We start from the raw sequence: 20,779 nt of genomic DNA, 5'->3' as shown, positions 1-20,779 counted from the left end.
ATATTGGTCTGCCTACCAAGGAGGGGATGAAAAGCTGAAATGTCTAGTCCCATATCATTAAGGCCAGGAGGTCGCATTATTAAAACAATGCTAACTTTTGTATTTGTGACCTAGCAATCAATAGGAGGGCAGCACAAACTCTGAGAGCTCTTCCTCTCTCACACACTGGGATTAGGGGGGAGATGCTAGATGGGTGTTCTAGACAACTAGCAGCAGCAGGTACTACAAAGCCATTAACCCACGCAGGAAGCAGGAACTGGGTGTGAAGACCTAAAGTGCTTTGTGTAGGAGAAATTTGAGACCAGGGGTGGGCTTCAAAGAATTTAGCAAGGGGTTCTCTGCCTGATTGCTGGGTGGGCGTGGCCACGGTGGGCGTGGCCTAGTCAGCCTCCTGCACCTTGCCAGGCTCCAGAGGCTTTTGTTGAGCCTCCGGAAGGGCAAAAAGGGCCTCCCCAGGCTGTGGAGGCCCTTCCCGAACTTCCAGTAGGCCCATTTTTCGCCCTTCCTGAGCCTCCATGCACACCCTGCACTTACCTGCATCCAAAACAGGCTGCGTGGGGACTCCTAGGAGGGGAGGGGTGGGCGGGGCCAGCCAGGAGTCGGATTTGGGGGTTCTCCAAACTGCACAGAATCTTAGCTAGAAGTTCTCCTGAAGCCCTGCAAACCCCCAGCAGCCCACCCCTGTTTGAGAATCAGCCTTTCCCTTTACGGGCTCATCTTTTCCACTACATTCATTTATAAACAGCAGCATACACATAGAAAAGTAAGTAAATCATAAATGAGATATGTAAACAAACATACACTTGCTGAGTGTACAATTGCACACATACATATAGTATTAAACTTGTTTTCCTCCTTATATTCTTTGTTTAAATCTATGAGTTTGCATTTTATTTCTTAGAGATGAGATTTCATTGAAATAGACTTTTGGAAATTAGCCCAAAGATTCACTTCCTCTACATCACTGTGCTAATGGTTACATTGGCATCGGTCCTACTGTTATCGATAGTGCCACTCCGGAGTATAAGATCTGGGCTAAGGCAACATCAAGGAGATGAAAACTTTATGTTATTTTATTGCTTTGTATATTACTTCCACAATAAAGCAACTTTTCAGAGTCTTAAAAATGGAGGTGATCGATTATGTGTTTTAAGTAAACAAGTCTACATGTAACCACTGATTGCCAGGGATATTCTCCTGGAAATTAATCCATACAATAGTAACATTAGCGTGTAATAGCAATATACTTTGGGCACTCTTTCACAGGAAACATCAAGCTATGGCCTTCTTTTTTTGTCTCTCAAGAAACCCAGTTATTAACATTTTTTTCAAGGAATAATCCAGCTTTTTATGGTGTTTGGCCTGATAAGGCCGTTTGGGAAATCTTTGTTTAAAATATGATGTAATTCCAAATTTTAGTCCTGTATCCTAGAAAGATTATTTCCTAAAAGAAATAATTATTTGCAGACATTTGCTCATGACTTATTAGGGAAGTGGATGACAAAGAAACAGAAGAAAATAAACCATTGCCTTTATGAATAATTGCTAGTCTTCAGATAAAATTCTATGTTTTCTTTCTTCGTTTGCAATCTTTTTTATTGTTTTCTGATATATTGTTTCTAAACTGGTCCCTCCAACACTACATTGTTTCTTAAGGACCAACAATTCGAATAAGGATAGAAAATAAGACTACAGAGAAAAATAAATTCTATATTCCTTCAATTTCCCTTTTTTTCACAATTCTTAGTATTTATACATACATACATACATACATACATACTTCATGTTTCTTAATTGCCCATCTCCCTCAGATATATGTGGCTGGCATCAATTTTAATAGCTGTACACAACTGATAGCTACAGTAAGTAGGCTAAACATTTAACCAACCTCTTCTAAAAGGTTTAGCGTACTGTCTTACCGAGAGACATGATTTCCTGCCTCTGCTTACATGACCAGTTGCTACAGAGCATAGAAATACATCTTTTCCCCAAGAGAAAGCTAAATCCTGAAATAGGATTTTTTAAACAGCCTGAATAGTGACCACCTCTGAGGACATGTCCAGGGAGCAAGAAAATATATGGGAAATACATCTTCCTGAATCTGAATTTATTTTTACTTCCCAAATCCTCTCCCCTCAGAACCAAATCCTCTCAGTAGACACAAGAGTCTGATCAATGGAGTTTAAGGAAGGGTAGGATTTTTGCCTGAATTCTGTGGGCCACGTGGAAATGACTTTCAAGTTTAAGGTTCATTAACGTATTACAGAGACAAAAGAAAGTCTTCCAATCTTGAGGGTTTTTTACCTATTACATTTATGTATATTTTTAATAATAATTAAAATCACTTATTGGACGGGAGATAGTACTCTTCATCAACATTGCAGTGCTATCTTTCTGTAAATTATAGGGTTTTTTTTTTCCATACCACCTATTATCTGGAATGCAATGGGACGTGAGATTAAATTGCAGCTAAATACTAAGAGCAATGATTCTCCTTACACAAAATTCTTAATTAATATTTGATCCAAAACCCAGGAAAATAGAACTTAACTTAAGATAAAATAATGGTAAGAAAGCATTAGATATTTTCTTAATTAGAAAAAGAAATAGTAGAGAGGCACTGCTACAGTACAATGTATTATAGCTAGGAGTCTGAGTGCAACTCTCTCTGGAACACTTATCGCATAGTGAATTTTCTGTGAAGTCAGGCAAACACAAACAGCTATAAACAACTTGGGACAATGCAAATATTAAGACTTGTGCTTAGGTTGCCAAAAGGGGTTTACAGCTAAAGAACTGAGGTTTTGTTTCCTTTTTTGGAGAAAGGGCCATCACAAAAGAAATACAGCAAATCCCTTTACATTTATAAGAATGTTTTGGATAGCATCCATTTCACTTAAACATTGAGGCTGCAGTTTTTTTTTTTACAAGGGAATTTATAAACCTGCTGTGGACTTTGGAGTGTGGATAGGCATAATAAACTGTATGCATGCTACATAGATAGCTCAGCAACTACCATGAGGTATTTTATTTCAATGATCAATTTAACTGTATCATAAAGCAAATAAATTATTTGGACAGCCGATAAAGGCTCCGTCCTACTTATGTTTACAATGCTTAAAAAGTTTGCCAAAAGTTATCCAGTTATCTGCTATCATAATAAGAGAAAAAGCCTGTGTGCCAAAGGAATCAGGGGAAGATGAGAAGTTATGGATCTTTGTATGTTTTATATATACTAAACAATACAACACCCTTCATATATTAAAGTCTACATTAAAATAATTAAATCTGTCATATACTCCCCTTGACAAAGGTTGTGATAAAAAGCAAACCGGTCAAGATAAAATACAATACAGTTACCTATATTCTCTATTCAGTGACTCATTCTCTGTTTTTATTTGGTTTCATTGATATGTCTATTCCTGTTCTTGATTCATGGCATCACTATTCTTTAGTTACAGACTATTCCAACAGACTTTACAAGGGTGAAATAATTGCAAGTGTTTCAGTAACATGGATACTAAGAGCCAATATATTTTACTTTCAATTCCAAAAAAAGAATTAATTTATCGTATTTGTTTCAAGAAATGTCTCACTATGTTAGGGAAAACCCCAGAGAACAACTTAGTAAATCAAGAATTCACTGGGAATTCAAAATAGTTGCAGAATGATTTACCTTGTTATTATTTTCTCTTCTTAGCTTAAACCAATAAATATTTTATGCCAGCAAAATAAGTAAACCCACAGTTCATAGCAGGCATCTACAAATTATCAGTACAGATTGTTGCAGATATATATAGAATGAGCTTTCAGAGTGGCATGCAGTAAAACATAGCTAAAATCAATAGAAACACGTAATAAAACAGTGTCAATTAAAAAAGCTGCTAAAAGCAGCAGAGGCTAAAAACACCAGACATAAAACTAGTTGAAAGCCTAAAGCATCAAGGGACATTAGAAAACCTGGGAGAATTAGAACAGGAGGCATCAGGCATCCTAGGAAAGCTATCTCAGGTGTGTGTGTGTGTGTGTGTGTGTGTCTGTGTATGAGAGACTTACTAATGGAAAGATCTATTCCAGAGAACTTATCTGCCATGTTTAAATTAAAAACATTGTAAATTGATTATGCAGAATCAGGTCATTGATCCATTGTAGAATAGACTTCTGGACAGGACCAGAAAGAATTCATAGGGAAACAAATTTAGGCAAGTGTAAGGTAAAGGTAAAGGTTTCCCTTGACCATTTGTGCCCGATTTTAGGAGGCAGTGATCATCTTCACTTCTTAACTTCTTAACGCTGAGAGAGTCAGCGTTGTCTGAAGACATTTCCATAGTCATGTGGCCAGCATGACTATACACCAAGGCGCACAGAACATTGTTACCTTGCCACTGAAGTGGTACCTATTTTTCTACTTGCATTTGCTTGCTTTCGAACTACTAGGTTGGCAGGAGATGGGGCAAGAATGGGAGCTCACCCCGCTGTGCAGAGCTCAGGTCTCCAACTGCTGACCTTCTGGTCAACAAGGCCTAGAGCAGTGATGGCTAACCTTTTTGCCATCGCGTGCCAAAAGTAGGGGGAGCTGGGTGGGTGGGTCATGGGTGTGTATGCCCACATCCATAATTCAATGCGCCCTGGCCTCCTGCGCATGTGCTCGTGACATCACCACCCCCATACTTCCCCCTGCTTTTGGCACGCGATGGCCCGGTGGGCCCGGTAGGCCCATTTTTCCCCCTCCCCAGGCTCCAGAGGCTTTCTAGGAGCCTGGGGAGGGCAAAAACAGCCTTCCCCATCCCCCCGGAGGTCTTCCGGAGGCCAGAAACAGCCAGTTTCCCGACTTCCAGTGGGACCAGAAGGCCTGAAAATCAATTGGCTGGTGCACACATGCACGCTGGAGCTGAGCTAGGGCAACACTCGCGTGCCCACCAATATGGCTCCACGTGCCACCTGTGGCACCCGTGCCATAGGTTTGCCATCACGGGCCTAGAGTCTTAACTGTTAAGTCACCATGCCCCTTAGACTAGGTGTAAGGAGACATTTCTGAATGGTAGGAGCTGTCATCAGTGAACCAGATTGTCTCAGACATAGGTAGGTTCCCTTTTATTGGAGATCTTCAAATAGAGGCTGGATAGTCACCTGTCTGAAATGTGTTAGCAGATCTTGCATTCGGAAAGAAGTTGCACAAAATGACTTCTGAAGTCTCTCCTAATATTGTGATCCTAGGATTCAGAGCTGTTTTTACTAACCAATTCATTGTGATATCAGAATGGATCCCCCCCCCCCTATATTTACCTGAACAGAGCAGAGAATGCCTTGGTTTCCAGAAAACAAGGCCTATGATCTATCATTAATTGAAAACACCTATCTAAGCAGAGATATTATCTTCCCTTTCACTAAGACTACATGAAACAGTGGAATTCACAGTCCTCCTTTCATCTGGTTTGCTCTGGAGCACTACGGAAGTTTTTAAAAAGTATTTCTTTAATGTGTATCCCATGCCACTATGAAAACTGTTTTAATGACATTAATTTTACTGTCTCTAATGTCAGCAGCATTTTAATGTTTTTAATATAGAATCCAAAATAAATAAATAAATCAAACTGAAAATTTCACAAACAAATGCTGTTAGATAATACATAGTTTGGCATTCATTCCTAAGAATACATTTCAGACTAAACTGTTCCAGACCTACAGCAGTATGCTAAAATAATATTAGTTTTCTCACCTACAAATCCTTCTTTGCCGACCAATTTCAGGGCAAGCTTGTCTGCCAAAACTGAAGAATTGCCATGTGCAATATTTGCAAAAGGTCCAGCATGCACAAAAACTGGAGTACCCTAGAAGAAAATAATAAGGACAGATAGACATATTGAATTCTCTACTAAAGTTTAAATCGATGTGACATTAAGAACAAGAGAGCAATCGTTTTATGTTAAATTTTAAAACATGAAGTTGTAAAACAACTGACATGAATAAGGAGGTAGTATATTGGTATAATATAATCAATCTTTTTACTGACATAATACAAGCAATCTTCTAGAGCAGGGGTCTGCAACCTTAAACACTCAAAGAGCCATTTGGATCCGTTTCTCACAGAAAACAAAACACCGAGAGCACAAAACCCTTCCCATGCCTGACTATTTCTTGAGCAGCCACAAAATGTAGTTGAATTAAACGTTCTGTTTTCTTCTGAAAGTTCTGAAACTTTTCTTTTCTTGGATTTATCCATGGTTGGCCTACCGAAGGTTGAAAAGCTCAATAAACTGTGTGCCTGCGGATGTCGCACATTGGTGGTTGTGATGCGTATTTTGAGTGACAGGGAGCCGCAGCAGAGGGGTGAAAGAGCCACATGTGGCTGCCGAGCCTCAGGTTGCTGACCCCTATTCTAGAGCAATCCCATGTTATGATTGTGCCGTATTTCAGTATGTGGCGTGTTATTAAACACAGTCCCTAAACACATAATTAAACTTTCTTGTTGTAAATCCAGGTTCACTTACTGAGTTACATCATAACAATTTCATTATTAATGTGTAGAATTCATTATCTTACTCTATAATCCATAACTGCAGCCTCGCCATCATCTGGTTCTCTTTGTACAGAGCTGCTGTGAATTGCAACTAAGCCATCTCCTTTAATCAACTCATTGTCATAACTCAGCTTTTTAAAATTAGACCATGAACACCAGGCTATAATGTATACTTTCTTAAATGGGAGTAAACATCACAGAATAAAATGAATCTTCTTGCTTTGGGTATATACATTGAATTTCACAGATAGAAAGTAAAAATGTAATTACCTGCTAACTCTTTTTGACTCTTAGATCTGTGGGGTTCCCAACTGATTCAATTGATGTAAAATTCCTCTGAGAGAAACTGCAGCTGCAGACAGCTCTAGAAGTAGCACATTAATTAGATCCTTAAATAATTTGCTGTCTCTAGAGCTCTCTTCAGGTTTCAGATGGGGTACAACATGGAAAGCAAATTGGTTGTGCTTGGGGATGGGAACCAGGATCCTTCTTCTGGGGGAGGAGCCAGTTTAAATCCCTCCAAGATAGAATCGTATGATCCCAGAGAAATTCCATCTGAATGGGGTTATACTCTCGCACTCAGGGGTTATCTACACACTGAAGGTTCACCTAGATTCAAAGCTTCTACTTGAAGAACAAATGACAATTGTGGCTGGAGGGCATTTGCACAGCTACAAACTGTGTGCCATTTGCAACTATTCCTGGACCAAGAGGACCTGTTCAGGGTCATTCATGCCCTACTTATCTTCCATTTTAAGTACCATAACATATTCTACAAAGATGTTCTTTTGGAAGCTATATCTGGTCCAAAATATGGTAGCCTGGGTAAACATTGCTTGGATGCTTCACTTTTCATTGCTTCAGGAGATGCATTGGTGCCCGGTGTGATTAAAGGTGCTGGTTGTCATTTTTAATGTCCTATTTGACTCTGGACCTGGACCATCTTTTCCTGTATTTATCTGCCCATCCAACCAGATTAAATAAATTCAATTCCTTTCTGATCCCATCTGTATGAGACTGTCAGTTGTCAGGCCTCTAAAGCAGTCATTTTCAATATAACTGCTCTTTGGATCAGCATCCCAATAAAATTTGCTCAGTTTCAACCCTCTTGCTGAAGAAAAATCTTGAACTTGTTCTTCCAGACACAGCAGGAGTGCTATAACTGAAGATGGGTTTTGCAGGCAAATGGTATTTGTATTTCCTAGTTTTTTATGTTTTATTTTGTTTATGCAAGTAAGGGTTCAGATTATTATTTCAACACTATTAGCTACGCTCAGCTTTTTAAGAATAAATAGCATACAAGCAAAGTAAAAACACACGAATAAAATTACACATAAGTACCCATAATAATTCCTTTTGTGAAAACACAGAAGCAAAATAATGATTTTCACTTTAGTGTGCTGTAAATTAAATATTAAAAGTGGTAATGTAGAAGTGGCACTTTCTGGGAGGTAATTTCTTCCAGTTGTTTTTGGATTGTTTTCCAGACAATCAGAAACATATCTACTAGGAATACTGACAAAAGACTACAAAAAAGAAATAAAATACCTGATAATACACATTTTGACAGCAGTTAGAATCACTTTCGCACAAACATGGAAACTGGAAGACACGCCATCAGAGGAGCGGATAATACAAAAAATAATGGAATGCGCGGAGATGGACAGACTGACAAAGGAAATACAGGAAAAGGAAGACACAGACTACTATTTAATTTGGCACAAATGGTATGATTGGCTAGAGAATAAGAAGATAAAATAAGGGAATACCACCCAAGAACACAAAAATGAGGAAATGGAATTGAATATCGTCAAATAAATCGTTATATAATGAAAGATATACATATTTAGATATACAAATATTTAATTACTGTGATAACTCTATTATCAAAGTTCAGGTATTATACTTGATTTTAATGTTTAGTTTGTTTATGTATAGTATGTTTGTTTGTATGTATGTATACTTATGTTTTGTGTTATGTCAATAAAAAATTAAAATAAAAAATAAAAAATAAAAGTGGTAATGTCATGCAGTGTAATCATTTGCACATTCAGGAATAATCTAATGTCATGTGATCAAACGTCAGATTTTCTTGTCACACTGAAGAATGTTTGTGGAGATTCTCAGTCATCCAGGTCATGGTTGTCTCAAAGGAGCTTTTTCAAAAGGTAATTGGACTTTCTTTGTTTTTCCTTGAAGACATTTCACTTCTCCAAGAAGCTCCTTCAATTCTGAACCGAAGAAGCTTATTCAGAATTTTTCTCCAAGAATTCTTCTGAACAATTTTTCAGAAGAAGCTGAACAAAAATTCAGAAGAAGCTGAATTTTTCTGAAGAATTCTTCAGTTTTTCAGAAGAAGCTTCTTGGATGAGAAGTGAAATGTCTTTGAGGAAAAACAAAGAAAGTCCAATTGCCTTTTGAAAAAGCAGCTTTGGGTAACTCTTCCTTTTCATTTTAAAGACTTCCTTTTCATTTCCCAGCCATCTTTGGCCTCATCACTCTTATGATCCCAGAAGCCATTGGTACAGACTTGGGCAATATGTGGGATGGGGAATTTGTTCTGTGAGTGAACCCCATTTTTCTAGGGGATGAATAGCAATGAGCGTACCCTTAACATGTTAAATACTTTAAAACATATGCTGGCAATTTAGACTTATGAAGAAAGAAATGAAGTTTTGGATTACAGAGGACTAGACTCACCTCCAAAGTCTGCATCAATGTTGGTTTAATTGCATCCTTCATCAAAACTGCCAAAGCACCAGTTACTCCCTAAAACAAAGAGATTTTTCTTTATTTTTAAGGTTAATGTTATTTGAAACTAAGAAGTTCAAGCAAACTAACCTAAGGCATCAAGTAATTTAGGTAAAAACAAACAAACCTAGAATGGATAAAGCTAGAATGGATTATTCTAGCTTTATAATATGATGGTATCATAACTTAAAAGAAAACAAGAAAAAAGAATGGCCTCAATTTCTATAAACTGCAAATAAGTTTCTGACTTACAATATTGAAACATTTTAATTTGGAAGACGTAATTTGTACCAAATGTTAAAATATGTCAAGACACAGGTCAACAAAGTGTTATGTGGTTTAATAACTTGACATTATTCAAGATTACTACCTTTGCCAGAGTTTCTACAAGTGTTAGAAGGGGAAGATTTCCCTTAGATTTCTCCTGAGAAATCAAACGTCATTTTTGTAAACCGGGGGGGGGGGGGGGGGGCTCCTTTTGAAGAAAAATAGTCTAGCTCAGTGATGGCTAACCTTTTCCGGACCAAGTGCCCAAAGCGCACGCGTGCACGTGTGAATGTGCGTGCACTTAACCCCCCAAATGCAATACGCGTGCAGCTCCGTGCATGCCTCCTGCCCCCCCATGCGTGTGTGAGCAGGGCCCCCACACACACCCCATCCCCACACGCATGCGTGGCAGAGACCCGAAGACCAGCTGGCCGGTGGGAGGCGCACACCCATGTGTGGCAGAGCTGAACTGTGGCGATGGCTCGTGTGCCCACAAAGAGGGTGCTGCATGCCACCTCTGGGATGCGTGCCATAGGTTCACCATCACGGGTCTAGCTCATTCATGCTACCATCTATAACCCGCATTGCTGATGGGTTAGCCTGAGGAATTTGAATGTACTGTGGATCTTTCCCAAAATATCTAGCAAGTTTCTTGTGCCACCTATAAAGCATCAACCTATATACATTGTAAGACTGCCTCGGGAACATAAATGGTCCCCGTAAGTTTTCAGAGGAAATAAACAATTTGGGGAGTTGCATTCTAGTGATGGGTTTGAGCAGCTCACCTCCTACCATTAAAAAGGACAAAAGTAAATAAAGACCATAAGGATCTTCCTGCTAGGAAAGTACTGATGTGTGTGAAGGAGGTAGCAGCTAAGATTCTGATAAATTAGTAGTATATAACTCTTTGCCTCCCATGCAAGCAATTTATCAACAGGCAAGCACTCCTAGCAGACATTATGAGGGCACTTATAAAATGCCAGCAAAAGAAAATCTAGGAGAACCAGAGATTCCAGTCTCTCCTAACCATTTTTATTTATGCGGAGTGGGGACTACTGAAATTATTAGCATATTATTACAATTGTTAAAACCTTACTGCTTTTCCTATTAAAATGTGAAGCAAGATTTGGAACCTGGATTATGCCCCATTTTGAAATCGACACTGTAGAGATGGGAAAGAGAAATGAGAAGGATTGGGAAGTTATATAACCTTCTTTATGAGTAACGGTTATCAACAATGTTGGGGCTTTTAATCATTTTTCTTAAAAGGCAGTTGGATCAGTAAAATTATATCTAGTTTGGAAAAATGTATTTCTCGGTCTCCTATAATAACGGAACCTACTGTCATCCAAGAAATATAGGATATACAAATGGATGGTCTTTTTCACTCAGCACAGAATTAAATGGAATTCATTGCCACAGTTTACAGTAAAGACAATTAATTAATTCTCTCAATGGCTGCTATTGATTTATGCAAATTCAAGCAAGGAAGTAGTATACTTTCAACATTAGCTGAGAAGCTGTAAGACAAATAGGGCATTGTGTTAATCTGCACGTTCTTTAAAAATAACTGGCTGAGATCCACGATCAGACTGTCTTTCTTTCTTTCTTTCTTTCTTTCTTTCTTTCTTTCTTTCTTTCTTTCTTTCTTTCTTTCTTTCTTTCTTTCTTTCTTTCTTTCTTTCTCCTTCCTTCCTTCCTTCCTTCCTTCCCTCCTTCCAGTGGCTATAAGTTGTTCAAGTAGTAGTAATCTGAAAGCCAAATTTGCCATGTTTTGGAATTTAGCAATCTGTACCCATGAAGAAAATCTACTTATGTGATCACTAAGAGATGACAATGACTTGATAGCACATAAGCAATCAATCAATTTCAGTTTTAAATTTCAGGCTGCCCATGGAAGCAGGTGCAGGTGCTTATTTGCAGGTGCTTTCATATACAGATAATTTGTCTGATGATTTATTAATTGTCCCACACTGTGCCTTTCAGATTAAATCTGCGTTTCAATTTTCAATGAAATTTTCAAAGTTTATCTTAACTCAGATTCATTGTAAAGAATTAGTGAGAGCCCTCAATTTATAGCCATTCATTTAACAACCAATTATAGTGGGGTTGAAAAAAAGTGGCTTACGACTGATCCTCACACTTTTGGGTTGCAGAAATATTCTTACCTGTACATTCTTTGTAAAATGAATGGATTACTAAATAGGTGCATTTCTATATTTTTCTAAGATATGTAACTTGATCAATGCCATTACTATATAAATAGCTACATATTTATTTAATATTCTTTAAGGCTGCTGAAATACTAATCTTAAGGGTGCCATTTTAATTTACCATGAAGATATGGCATCAATCCATCAAACGTATTGCTATGATATAGCAGCCAAATTGCAATCTAGTCTTTAAGACTGTGCTCAATGAACACCATATTTTGGCAACAAACCCTGTAGTTCCATTACTGAGGCAGGCTTTCTTAAAAACCATTACACTTTTGAAAAGAGCTTCTGAGTTTATTAAATATTCAATTTATCTTTCCCTTCTCTGCCTCCTCCCATCTCCATTCCTTGCAGCATCTGGTTTTCATCGGTCAATGTGTATTTTAGATTTCATTACACTGTGCTCAAGATGTGATATAGCAATCTTGAAATTCAGACCAAAGAGAGTTGCTGGGTATATTAAATATTATTCATATCCGAATGAAATAAAAGAAAGAAGGAATTAGTGGTTTTGGCTGAATATTAAATTAGGAATTGTAAAAAACCTATGAAAACATTTTATAGAGACAGAAATCAAAGTAATTTAAAAAATGAATTCATATTTGAATATATGCTAATATTAATCAAAATGAGGGTGTGCGATGGCTCAGCGGTTAAAGATACAGAGCTTGTCAGCTGCAAAGCTGACAGTCCAGGTTTGAGACCCGAGTGCTGCATAATGGGATGTGCTCCTGTTTCTTATCCCAGCTCCTACCCACCTAGCAGTTCAAAAGCATGCAAATGCACGTAGATTAATAGGTAGCACTTCAGTGGGAACACAAATGTTCTGTGTGACTTTGGAGTATAGCCATGCTGGCCGCATTACCATAAAAAATGTATTCAGACAACGCTGGCTCCATCAGCCAAGAAACAAAGTTAAACCCCACCTCCTAGAGTCGGACACGACTGGACACATAAACCTCTACCTTTCTATTAATCAAAATATACACTCAAATGAAAGTAAGATATTTTGAGAACAAATGTTTATAATACTGTTATTAATGTTCTACAAATAGTTACTTGAAATTGGTCTCCCATGTTCTCCACTCCAAAAGGGATGAAAGCAACAGGAAAGCAAAGTGATTAAAGACCTTTTCAAAAAAAGCAAGGAGAATGTATGCATGTAGACTAATGTTTGGTTTGTCTGAGCAACTGCTTCATGAATAGGTAGGTAGCATGTTATCCCTTACCTGCACTGTTTTTCTACCCCCCCCCCCAAAAAAAACATTTTCAAAAAGTATTGCATGCTTAAAGCTCATACAAAAAAATGCAAAATGTAATGCTCTGCACATTAACAGGAAAATTGTCATAAAACACCAATACTGTGGGAACTGGTGTCCTGTGTTCTTTACTAATTGCAGTAGTCTTGGCATCTTCCACCATATATCCTATATCAGTTGCCGATATATTTTCAGGTGCATTTCAAGAGGTTGGGATTCCCTTTGAAATCCTACATGCCTTAGAGGCTGATTGAGATCACTTACTCTAAACAAAACCTAAAGAGATAGAGTGCTTATAGAGCACTGATAGCTAACCTTTTCTGGACCAAGTGCCCAAAGCGCACGTGCCCGAACCCCCAAAATGCAATGCACGTGTGCCCCCGTGCATGCGCCATGCCTCCACGCATGCGCCCCATGCCCCGTGCCTGTGTGCACCCCACTCCCTGTGCATGCACGCACGGCCCCCCGCACACGTGCCATAGGTTCGCCATCACAGTTATAGAGAGCGCTTGCTTGCCATGCCTTGTTAAGATATAGTATTTCAAGAAGATATTTTCCACAGGAAAATAGCTCCTGCACTTCTGCCAGCTATAAGATTTGTACTCTCACTTTTCCAACATGCATTTGAGGACAGAGACACGTATAGGCAGAGTTACTGGGAAACTGATGAGGTTTTGTCTGGCTCTATATATGGTATTGTTTTATGATTCTATCATGTTTGCTTGTATTATTATTTGATAAAATTGACTATTTTTATGATTACTGTATTATTTTATATTATGTTGCTGCTTGTCAACCACTGAAACATTATGAAAACATTATAAATATATAATACACACCAAATCTTCTGCTGTCACAGGTTGCCCTTTTGTGTTGTTAGCAACTACAATTTTTCCCAGTCTCTCTTTCATATCAGACAGACTACTGGTTAACGCTAATATTGCCATAATTTCACTTGCAACAGCTATATCAAACTGAGTCTGTGAACAGAAAAGGAAAGTTATAGAAAGTAGACATTCAAAGTTCATAACTATCGGTAGATGCCCTACATGCCTAGCATAGTCTCACAGCTGTCAGCTAGACTGGGAAGTTTTTTAAAAAAAACACCCAGAAGACGGTCGTGGAAACCACTTGTATATTCTTGCTAAGAAAACAACAAAGCAATCTGCAGTTTATTTAGACACCATGTCAAGCTCACTGGTAGGAGATTTTATATTGTTCTCTACTGGTCTACAAAGCTGGCAAGATCAGCATGGTGCTAGATAACATCCCAAGAACTCAGTACTTAGATGAGTGCTAGGAATGGTTTGATCCCTATAGCCCTAGAGAAAGTTTATAACATATTCTCTCATTTAACGTAGTAAAGACAACATTGCCTTTATGGTTATTTGGAAGACCAATTTCTTATCTAGTTATTTCTCTAGCTATATTTATATAAAGAATTAGGCCCACCTGCCCATCACAGTAAGCTTGAAAGAGGTTGTATTTTCCATCTGATATCGTATATTTATTTTGTTTAGCAATAGGCTCTTAAGTGCTCTCAAGAGTATACTGGAATCTCAGGTGGCCATTTCATCCATATTGCTTTTGAGTTAATTTATCAATAGAGGTAACCCATTGAGTTCTAGCTCTACATATTTTTTTCAAACTCTATCTAATTCTATGCTGAAATGAAATTATTCTTCAATGCTATAGATAGTAAAGCAGATTGAATTTCTAGAATAAACATAGATTATGTTTAACAGAAACAGAAATAATGATCCTAAACTGTATGTCAAGCTATTGTGCAGATTTATTCATTTCTACACCTTGGTATATCAATTTACTGAAATAATAGCAGAAACGGAGCATCATAAAGTCTACATGAAATTTAATCTCAAACATACAATGTATTGGAACTTTACTTACCTGGCGAGAAAATCCCTTCTCTGTATTTGCTTGGCCAATTGTTATTTTTCTAAGGAATCTATCATTTGTATCCACCACTGAAAGGAAAACAAATAGCTGAAACATTTACTAAAGTATCAAAGCTTCTGTTCTTCTGCCAAAATTGGGTGGGAAATGTTTGCATATCTTACCCTGTTAATATACACCACTCAAAAAAATAAAGGGAACACAAGCAGAAGACATCCGAGATCTGAATGAATGAAATAGCCTTATTAAATACTTTGTTCGTTACATACAGTAGTTTTGTTTTCCCTTTAGTTGTTTGAGCAGTGTATAAACTACTGTATGTAAAGAACAAAGTATTTAATAAGGCTATTCCATTCATTCAGATCTCGGATGTCTTCTGCTTGAGTTCCCTTTATTTTTTTGAGCAGTATATTATAGATATAATTTAAGCATCCACATATTTCATTATCTTTAATGTATGTTATTCTTTTGAAAAGCTATGGAAGCGTGGAACTGTAGCAGATAGAGCAACAGAATTTTTTCGCATGGTTGAATTTTGTTGCAAACGTTTACATGGGACTAGAATAATGACATTTTTTGCAATATGATTATAGAAATGTTTAAAATATTAATTTCTGAGTGTAAATTATTAATATTTTAACAGACACAAAGTCAAAAGGCAATTCAAAATATTGCTTAGCAAAATCATATGAAAAAAACCTTCTGTAAAATTATCTGCTCTAAGTTTTGTCTATAGGAAAACTTAACCTTTCAGCTACAAAGATAGAATGACCTTTTCTTAGAAGTCTCCCCAGATTGACCATTTTTCTGAACATTCATCATTGGAACCTCATTTTTCATTTAAAACAATCCAAATCACCCTTGGAGCCAATAATCGTTGGAAATAAGGCAGGGATGAAATCCAGCAGGTTCTGCCAGGTTCTGGAGAACCGGTAGTGGAAATTTTGAGTAGTTCGGAGAACCAGCAAATACCACCTCAGGCCAGCCCCCGAGTGCGATGGGAATGGGGATTTTGCATCCTTCACCTGCCACACCCACCAAGCCATGCCCACAGAACCGGTAGGGAAACATTTTGAATTTCACCCCTGAAATAAGGATAATTTGAGAAATTTAAGACTCTGTTAAGATTTGGATGTCAGATCTCCAGGGAACACCAAAACTGTAGGTTAGACTGTTAAGTCAAAAAAATATATTTAAAAATGTCCCAAAAGAAGGAAGATCAAGTCACTTCTATATTGCTGTCCATGAAGTTACCAGGAGTTAAACCTGACTTGAAAGAGGCTTTACCTTTACATTTAGGTGAACAATGAGCATGTTCTAAATGGTCTTTTTAAGTAGTATGTTTTTATTCTATTTGCCACCCAAAATCCCTTTTGGTAGAGGGTTAGGGTTAAATGAAAATTTGGAAGGACATGCTGTTCTACTGCAATGAAGAATGCAGAAATTTAAGGAAGCCCTTTTGTTTATAAGACATTAGATGATATTTAAATTCAATATATATATGGAAAAAAACACCACTAATGTACAAAAATCAAACAAGCTTTCTAAAATAACATTTTGTAGGCCACAAATACAGACTGTTTTAAAAACTCTTTGAGTTACAGATATTTTCTTGACACTTTTGATTTGTGCTACTCATTCTGGAAGGAAAGCTATTTTCACCTTGCGACATCATGGAAGAAGAAACCAATGACTAACTTATAGGGGTGTTCCATGCTACATCTAAAATGGGGACAAATTTATAATCTTTTGATAGGAGATATATATGGACAAGTAACTTGCTTGTAAGTAAAAGCTTACAATGCGTTAAGCAAAGTAAATTGCTTAACGCATTGTAAGCCGTCCTGAGTCTCCGGAGAAGGGCGGCATATAAATCAATTAAAAAAAAAAAAGTAACTTAAATTGTGCAACCTAGATTTACCAAAATGCATTATGTATTTGTTCTATGATTACTTAGTATGCTAAATTCCATCTGCTGAATATATACTTCTACTCTATGACCAAAATCAGCCTATGACAGACTGAGATTTTATGACAGCAGACAACACAGGGCCACACACAGGGAGAGGCACACAGGCCTCTTCCAGGCAAACAGAAGTCATGGCCAATCAGGGTCCTGATTACATGGAAGAAACATAAATATCTCCTACTAGCTGCAGCGATGAATAAAATGATGAAATGTTATGTCTTAAGGCAAACCCTCTCCTTTTGTATTTCTTGATATCAGAAAAAATACATAAGTCATAGGTTTGCGTGTTCCTTCAACAGATGCCTATTGGAGAAACATCCAACACTATTAATTTATGATCTCTTCATCCAATTCTAAATGCAGGTTTTTCAGGAAATGGGACCTGTGAACGTTAGAAATACATACGGCAAAAATACACCATCCTCACAGGATATGTGCATTTTTGAGGAAGACATACAATTTATACTCTTTGGCTTATCTATATTACCAAGCCATTGTTTATAATTGTTACCAACATTCTCCCATTTTCAGCTTCTATGGTATTATAAAAAAACTAAGGAAATCAAAGATATTTACACTACAGCTTTCCACTACAAATTGCCCATGCTTTTATTCTGGGTAAGAGTGGGATTCTTATAGCAGGATCTTTCACATTCTCACATTCACCAAATTTGCTGAGAATTGCAAAAAGCTAAGAAATGGGAAGAACATTTACATAGCTTTTATGTTAGGTCTTTGTGGGTCTTTAGCCCAGAGCAATAAAATCATTGAGTTAAAAGAAGAAAAGGGGAACATTTGTCATATTTCCAGTTCTCAAAATTCAAAGTACAAAATATACAGGAAAAATCAAGACCATGCTTATTAACATGTTTCCAAAATACTAATCAGGATAGTGTCAGATTTTGCTCTGCTTCCAGAGCCCATTATCAAATCACAAAAGATAGTTAAGCAAATGCACAGGTTTCTTTTCCTTTTCACTGAATAACTTAATCAGTTCTGAGAAGAAGCTTTTGCCAAGAACTGCATATAAAACTCTGCTTTTTTCAAAAGTATTTGTTTATGTTAGGGTTGAAACTTTCCAGGAGGTATCTAGTTGATGACTTTATGCAAGAGCAAAGTAGACTAGATGGAGACTTCTTTTTTTTAATACCTACCCCTTTGCCATGTTATTGTAGATGTGTCTATATCAAGTCGCACAAATCTGTTAATCTCATCTGCAGTTAATGTTTTAGGATCTATTTTGGTTATTCCGAGCCTCTAAAAACAAATAAAGAGAAAGAAACACATATAGAATTTACACATCTGACCATAGTATTCATATTCAGGGCATATAACTACTTCTCATATATGCTAAATTGTGTTTACATGGCACCCAAAGCCTGATCTGATTCACTGCAGTTTATCCTAATGTAGAAATCAAGCAGGCAGTGGTTTATGGGACAGCCATTCCAATAGACATTCCAGTTTTTAATTATCTTTTCCAGTGGAACAAGAAAGAGGAGGAAAAGCAGCAGCAAATATCAGTAATATGTCTTGTGAATGAAGTGTGAAACAGTCCATACCAAAAACAAATCATAAGCCCTATCAAACTATTGTAATTGCTGCATACAATGGAAGACAAATATGTCTATGGGATACTGGGTGGTCAAGGTCCTGTTTGCCTCAAGGAGCACAAAATGGAAGTTTAGCCATCTTTACAATAAACCAGATATGAAATTATGAGAAGGAAGACCTTTCTCGGAGCAGAGACTCTTCAATGTAACAAAATATTCTGGATCCAGCTGCCTACAGGATTCATCTCTCTGCTGTAGACACCCAGTATATCTAGTAGTGGAACTGCTAGTAAGAGGCTCAGTAGGAGGCAGTTATTGAATCTCCAATGTATGTTGTTAAACAACTATCTTGAATGACCTGCTTAAATTTAATCTCTAGCAGATAAGGCTATTGTGAATGGAGAATGGGATAAGAGACTAATTTCTTTCCTAATTCTGTATCTCCAAGTATTATTCTGTAGCAGAAATAAATGTAGAACTTATCTTATCCTGTTTTATTTTCCAGAAGAACAACAACTGGACAGTGCAAAATGCAAGTGAAAATAAAAAATAAAGAACATTTGGCTCTTGGAGTAATGTCTTTGCAGCCATCCAATGTCATCTCATGGTTATCAAAAGTGCTAGCCTGCCCCATAAATTAAGCTGTCGTGTTATCTAAATCAACACATTGCAATTGTTATTAATCAAAATGTGATCTCAAATGTATTATAATTTGTATAATTATAATTTCCATTCTAAATTAAGTTCTTTCTCTTTCCTTCACTTTTTCAAAAATATGTTGGACAGCATTTTAAGCAACTACGTAATCTTAACATTTGATTAGAGAAATTTTATATACAAAATGTATGGCTGGATTGTTTTCCTCTGAGAAGACTGAGAATCATAATCAAATTTAGTAATTCCCAGAGAAGACATTTAACTGTTAAGATAAATAGCTGCTTGCCATTGTTTTACAATTCCAGTCTGCTATTTGTATCCATCAGTGAGAAAAATCAAGGAATTTCAGCAAGATATGTACATAATCTTTTCAGCATCCCTCACCCAAGTAATGTGGCATTAATTTAAAGATTTCTCCAGCTTCTTAAATAACTCTGGAGCATATAATTATTCTGAATCTACCTTGCTTTTTGCATAGACGTGGGCAGTCTATACATAATCATTTTTCCTATCCTCGTGGTGATTCAGAACTTGGTGGTTTGCTTGAAGTTGAACAACCAAAGAGTATAAATATACTGTATTTAAAAGTAAATATTTTTATTCACTTCAGGGTCCTTTTGATTATAATTTAAAGCTACGAACCACTTTTTAACAGCTGTAAAAATGTGAGTTGCTGAAAGCACATGAAAATGCCTTCCCGTTGTTCTCTTTTAGAGGAATTCCCTAACCCCATAAAGAATTCCATATGATGGAAGCAAATAGTTACATTTAAAGGTAAAAGTAAAGGTTTCCCCTGTCCAGTCATGTCTGACTCTAGGGGACAGTGCTTATCTCCGTTTCTTAGCTGAGGGAGCCAGCGTTGTCCCAAGATATTTCCATGGTCATGTGGCCAGCATAATTATATGCTGTGCTGCACAGAATGCTGTTACCTTCCCAACGAAGTGGTACCTATTTATCTACTCACATCTCCATGTTTTTGAACTGCTAGGTGGACAGGCACTGAGGCAGGTAACAGGTGGGTTCACCTCATTGCGGAGAGCTTAGATCTTGAACCTGGGCTGTCAGCTTTCCAGCTGACAAGCTCAGCATCTTTAATCGTGCCCCAGTTACATTTATTTCATCCTATTCTTGCGTGTAGCCAGGCCAGTCTTTATTAGGATCTCCTCCTCCTCCTCTTTTCATTAAAGTCTGTATCAACTTTATTTCTTTTATTTTCAAAATAAAAGCCCAAACCAATGTCTATAGAGATTCTCAGTCATCCAGGTCATAGTTGTCCCAAAGGTGCTTTTTCAAGAGGCAACTGGACTTTCTGGTTTTTCTTTAAAGACGTTTCGCTTCTCATCCAAGAAGCTACTTCAGCTCTGACTGGATGGTGGGGACTCACATCCAGTCAGAGCTGAAGAAGCTTCTTAGATGAGAAGTGAAACGTCTTTAAAGAAAAACCAGAAAGTCCAGTTGCCTCTTGAAAAAGCACCTTTGGGACACCCAAACCAATGTCTTCCAAAAGTTTCTCTAAGATATTCCTTAAAGAACTACTTACTTTCATGCGTGCAAGTTGAATAGCTGAAAATTTCCTTTCTCCATGGACTAATGGAACCAATCTATTATATAAGGCCTGTAAAGAATACAACAGTAAATACCAGTAAGGTAAGTGCTATTCCAATTAGGCATTA

General features: G+C 37.3%; 1 protein-coding gene across 2 annotated transcripts in view; it reads right to left on the bottom strand.

Moving 5' to 3' along the window:
- Positions 1-20,779, bottom strand: part of MTHFD1L (methylenetetrahydrofolate dehydrogenase (NADP+ dependent) 1 like) — a 122,060-nt gene that overhangs the window by 55,446 nt on the left and 45,835 nt on the right. For both annotated transcript variants that reach the window (XM_034419016.3, XM_034419015.3), the window contains exons 15-20: positions 20,647-20,721; positions 18,051-18,153; positions 14,922-14,998; positions 13,853-13,993; positions 9,221-9,289; positions 5,720-5,831 (exon numbers count right to left, since the gene is read on the bottom strand). In XM_034419016.3, the coding sequence (XP_034274907.2) occupies positions 5,720-5,831; positions 9,221-9,289; positions 13,853-13,993; positions 14,922-14,998; positions 18,051-18,153; positions 20,647-20,721 (577 nt within the window). The remainder of the gene's footprint in view (positions 1-5,719; positions 5,832-9,220; positions 9,290-13,852; positions 13,994-14,921; positions 14,999-18,050; positions 18,154-20,646; positions 20,722-20,779) is intronic.

Source organism: Pantherophis guttatus, chromosome 1 (genome assembly GCF_059756535.1).
Source record: "Pantherophis guttatus breed Tessera chromosome 1, ASM5975653v1, whole genome shotgun sequence".
Taxonomy (NCBI): Eukaryota; Metazoa; Chordata; class Lepidosauria; order Squamata; family Colubridae; genus Pantherophis; species Pantherophis guttatus.
Note: the sequence above shows the minus strand (reverse complement) of the source record. Positions and strands in the feature narration are given on the sequence as shown.